We start from the raw sequence: 2,500 nt of genomic DNA, 5'->3' as shown, positions 1-2,500 counted from the left end.
CAGACTGACTGAGGAAGAACTGGACTGGTCTGAAGGAAGGAACCCCAGCTGCGTGTACAACACCCTCAACGTTCACATCTCCACCAGAGAAACCTCCCACAATGCACTGGGGCCGCACCTGCTGCTGCTTGAAGTCCGGTCTCTTCTTGATGAGGTCATAGACGGTCAGGTACTTCATGTAGAGGACATACGCTTTCTCCTCATCGCGGTCCAGACGACACTCCTCAGCCGCTTTGAAGATCTTACAGGCGCTCTGGACATAGCTGGAACACACAGACATCAGAGATCCGCTCAGCGCTGCTAACGATCAACGTGTGAACATCATTAACAAAACCTGACCAAATGATTCAATCTCTGGTTTATGTTGGCACTTCAAGAGACAGTTTGCCCAAAAATGAGCGTGCCGTCATTAACTCATCCTAGATTTAGGTTTCTTAGCTGACTTTTAGCCGAATCCGTACTCCTCGTGAAGTCAATGGGTGCCAGCATCCTGAGAGTCCAAAAAATATCACACAAAAATGTCTCTCTCTGGATTACAGTAATAATGCTGTAAATAATGTTCAGTTTCTTGCACAAATGTTTCGATTCGTTGCATAAGACCTGAGTATATCATCAGGAGCTGACTCTTAAAAGGCCGGTACCCATTGACTCATGTTTTATTTATGACCAGGATGGAGGGTTTCAGCTCAAACTCTTCACTGATCTACTGGAGGGTGAGGAAATAACAGCAGATCTTCATTTTAAGAGGAGCTGCAGTCAGAGCCAGATCACTCTTTATCTCACTGTCTGGTGCTGGTTTTATCCGGCTTGATTTCTGCTTTCTTGTTCAGATCGCCCAGTGATGTGGACAGATACAGATCCTTCACTCCGGTGGACACGGACGGCATTTTCAGCTCATATTCCTGCAAACAGACAGAATCAGAGCCTCAAGAACTGATCTCACTCATTACTGAAATATTAATAACTCAACCATTAGACCAAAACAGCATCATCACACAGAATAATTACACTAACAACAGATTAACAGAGTACTAGTTACCGCATAACTCATATAATTACATTAATAAAGTAACTAATTACATTTGAATACTTTCCAAATGTTTCAAAGCACCGCAAACTTAGACACTAATTACAGTGAAAAATGCTTTGAGGTTAAATACAGATTTAATATCATAAGAAATGGTTGGATATTCATGACACTGTTTTTGAAATCAAACACTTGAAAACTGTGACAGCGAACATATACACAAACCCAAATAGGAAATAAAATATTATTATATAATTATACATGTTGTTAAAAATCATAAGTGTGTCATATTTTTAAAGCAGTCGATGGCATTTGGGAAAGAAATCAATCAAATCTGTGTGTTTGAAGCCACTCTGAAATCATTCACATTTTCATAATAATTTAATCTCATTTATTCCTCAGTAACTGTAAACGGTTTTATTTTAAAGTTACATGCTATTATAATAACAATTATTATGCCTGATGACACACAAGTAACCCTGAACCAAACCATACGGCAAGTACATGTAATTAATTAATATTACTCAGTCTTTAAATGTATAATTACACCATAACAAGGAAACCATCAAATAAAGTGTGATCTTATTTTCTAAAGTAAATGACGTAACGCCGTTACATGTAACTAGTTACTCCCCAACACCGAGACAGAGTAAACAAAGCCGTAATCAAAGAGTGAGAGAATATTAAGATCAGTGACAGAAGAATCAGACTCAGATCAGTGCTGAGATCTCAGGACAATCAGAACTACAGTAAACACAGGACTGACTGTTATTTATCATCGATCATATCCCAGTTAATCGTGTCAGCTCACCCTGAACACAGCGTGAACTCAAATCCTGTCAGAAAACTCGCTGGAAGCAGCAGGTCAGCGAAGAAAAGTCAAGTTTATTCGCACCGATGACAGTAAACACCTCAAACTGCTCGATCAAACGCGGAAGTGCGCGGATTCAAACCCAGGAAGCTTTATTTAAACGCTCGCTGCTTACACGCGCAACTTTAAATCGCTGGACAAAACCCGTGTTTATTACAAATGCTTTCGCTTTCACGCATATATGACGTAAATCACATTTGTGTGTTTAAACCCGTTCTTGCTTCATTGAACACTGGTTTCTGCCAGCACTGGCACGTTTACATTTAGTTTGTGAACGGCTGTATCGTGAACTAAACGTGATGAGTTTCGACAGGAAAGAAGAGAAGTCGTGTAGCTCTGCGTCTCCTGCGCGCGCCAGTCAGCTGATTCGCGTCAGTGCGCATGCGCGCCGCGCTCGCCCCCCCACAAGAGTTTAAACGATCAAATCACGACGGAATATAAATGACACGAAGTAATTGTAACGATAAACAAACGCGGTTCCGGGGGTTCGCTGCAGCGGAGGGTGAACGTGTTTTATTCATCGTTTAATTATTTATGCGCTTTTATACTGGAGCCTGTGCGCGCGCAACCGCGCCCGCGCTCGTGCCCGCGGCTGTATTATT

At 41.6% G+C, this 2,500-nt stretch overlaps 2 protein-coding genes across 4 annotated transcripts in view; one reads left to right on the top strand and one right to left on the bottom strand.

The window, feature by feature from the left end:
• usp8 (ubiquitin specific peptidase 8) overlaps nt 1-1,982 on the bottom strand; it is a 9,639-nt gene extending 7,657 nt beyond the window's left edge. For both annotated transcript variants that reach the window (XM_043264278.1, XM_043264279.1), the window contains exons 1-3: nt 1,839-1,982; nt 784-902; nt 119-263 (exon numbers count right to left, since the gene is read on the bottom strand). In XM_043264278.1, coding sequence (XP_043120213.1) covers nt 119-263; nt 784-887 — 249 coding nt within the window. In that variant the 5' untranslated portion in view covers nt 888-902; nt 1,839-1,982. The remainder of the gene's footprint in view (nt 1-118; nt 264-783; nt 903-1,838) is intronic.
• A 318-nt stretch (nt 1,983-2,300) lies between these two features.
• The window catches only part of gabpb1 (GA binding protein transcription factor subunit beta 1), an 8,378-nt gene continuing 8,178 nt past the window's right edge, over nt 2,301-2,500 (top strand). Inside the window, exon 1 of one of the 2 annotated variants that reach the window (XM_043264290.1) lies at nt 2,301-2,500. This exon is cut by the window's right edge and continues 59 nt beyond it. The gene's annotated coding sequence lies outside the window, so the exon portion shown is untranslated. The other variant, XM_043264289.1, reaches the window with a different exon arrangement.

This window comes from Puntigrus tetrazona, chromosome 18 (genome assembly GCF_018831695.1).
Source record: "Puntigrus tetrazona isolate hp1 chromosome 18, ASM1883169v1, whole genome shotgun sequence".
Lineage (NCBI taxonomy): Eukaryota > Metazoa > Chordata > Actinopteri > Cypriniformes > Cyprinidae > Puntigrus > Puntigrus tetrazona.
Note: the sequence above shows the minus strand (reverse complement) of the source record. Positions and strands in the feature narration are given on the sequence as shown.